Raw genomic sequence first — 1533 nt, forward strand, 5'->3', positions numbered from 1 at the left:
AATACAAATTCGGGATAAACATTGGTTATTGTAATACAATTGAAGTAGAACTAGATGGTGAACCATGGTACCGTGATATTAAACAGTTTCTGAAAACAAGAGAATATCCAGAACATGCTAATAGGGATCAAAAGAGAACTATTAGGCGACTATCTAATGGTTTCTTTTTGAGTGGGGAAATCCTATACAAAAGAACCTCGGATTTGAATTTATTGAGATGTGTGGATGCCAAAGAAGCTGAAATGATTATGAATGAGGTGCATTCGAGAGTTTGTGGTCCGCACATGAATGGATATGTTCTAGCAAAGAAGATCCTTCGGGCAGGATATTATTGGCTTACTATGGAGCGAGATTGCTTTCGTTTTGTGCGCAAGTGCCACCAATGTCAGATTCACAGTGATTTGATTCACTCGCCTCCTTCAGAGTTGTATCCTATGTCGGCTCCTTGGCCTTTTGTTTCTTGGGGAATGGACGTCATTGGCCCAATCGAGCCAAAAGCTTCAAATGGGCACAGATTCATCTTGGTTGCAATTGATTACTTCACCAAATGGGTGGAAGCTATTACATTAAAAGCAGTTACCAAGAAAGCAGTAGTAGACTTCGTTCACTCCAACATCATCTGTCGTTTTGGTATTCCAAAAACCATTATTACAGATAATGCTGCTAATTTGAATAGTCATCTGATGAACGAAGTATGTGAACAATTTAAAATTGACCATCGCCATTCTACTCCTTACCGACCCAAAGCTAATGGAGCTGTTGAAGCTGCAAATAAGAACATCAAGAAGATTCTTAGGAAGATGGTCCAAGGGTCTAGACAATGGCACGAGAAATTGCCTTTTGCTCTTTTAGGATACCAGACAACTGTCCGTACATCAGTTGGTGCAACGCCCTACTTGCTAGTTTATGGCACTGAAGCGGTTATACCTGCTGAAGTTGAGATTCCCTCTCTCCGAATAATTGTTGAAGCTGGGATTGAGGATACTGAATGGATGAAGTCACGATTGGAGCAGTTGAGTTTGATTGATGAAAAGCGTTTGGCGGCAGTTTGTTTTGGTCAATTATACCAACAAAGAATGGCACGCGCTTACAATAATAAAGTGCGCCCAAGAAAATTTGAGGTAGGACAGCTTGTTTTGAAACGCATCTTTCTACACCAGGAGGAAGCAAAAGGAAAGTTCGCCCCGAATTGGCAAGGTCCTTACCTCGTCAAGAAAATATTGTCGAAAGGAGCTCTACACTTGGCAGATATAGAAGGAAAGGTGACAGACATATCCGTCAATACAGATGCGGTCAAGAGATACTATGTCTGATACGCTTCTGTTGGGGGCATTTTTCTTATATATACTTAGCATTCTCAGGTTGGGATGACGAAAGGCTATCATTCTCGCTACCCAAACACTGGTTAACCCTATCTAGCCCTTTGAAGCCTTGTTTATATTTCTTTGTTTTACCCTCTTTTGGAACAAATGTACTTAAAAAAAAAGAATCAATCAAAATCATCAAAACAAGTTCATGTTTCCTGAACTACGT

The 1533-nt window shown here is 40.3% G+C and overlaps 1 protein-coding gene across 1 annotated transcript; it reads left to right on the plus strand.

Annotated features, from left to right (window-relative positions):
- Positions 1-654: 654 nt before the first annotated feature.
- Positions 655-1313, plus strand: LOC109222553 (the record flags this gene model as incomplete). The annotated part of the gene is made up of 1 exon (XM_019386900.1): positions 655-1313. A coding segment is annotated over one exon (659 nt), but the record flags the coding sequence as incomplete, so codon positions are not given.
- Between the last annotated feature and the right edge of the window lie 220 nt (positions 1314-1533).

This window comes from Nicotiana attenuata, unplaced genomic scaffold, assembly GCF_001879085.1.
Source record: "Nicotiana attenuata strain UT unplaced genomic scaffold, NIATTr2, whole genome shotgun sequence".
Lineage (NCBI taxonomy): Eukaryota > Viridiplantae > Streptophyta > Magnoliopsida > Solanales > Solanaceae > Nicotiana > Nicotiana attenuata.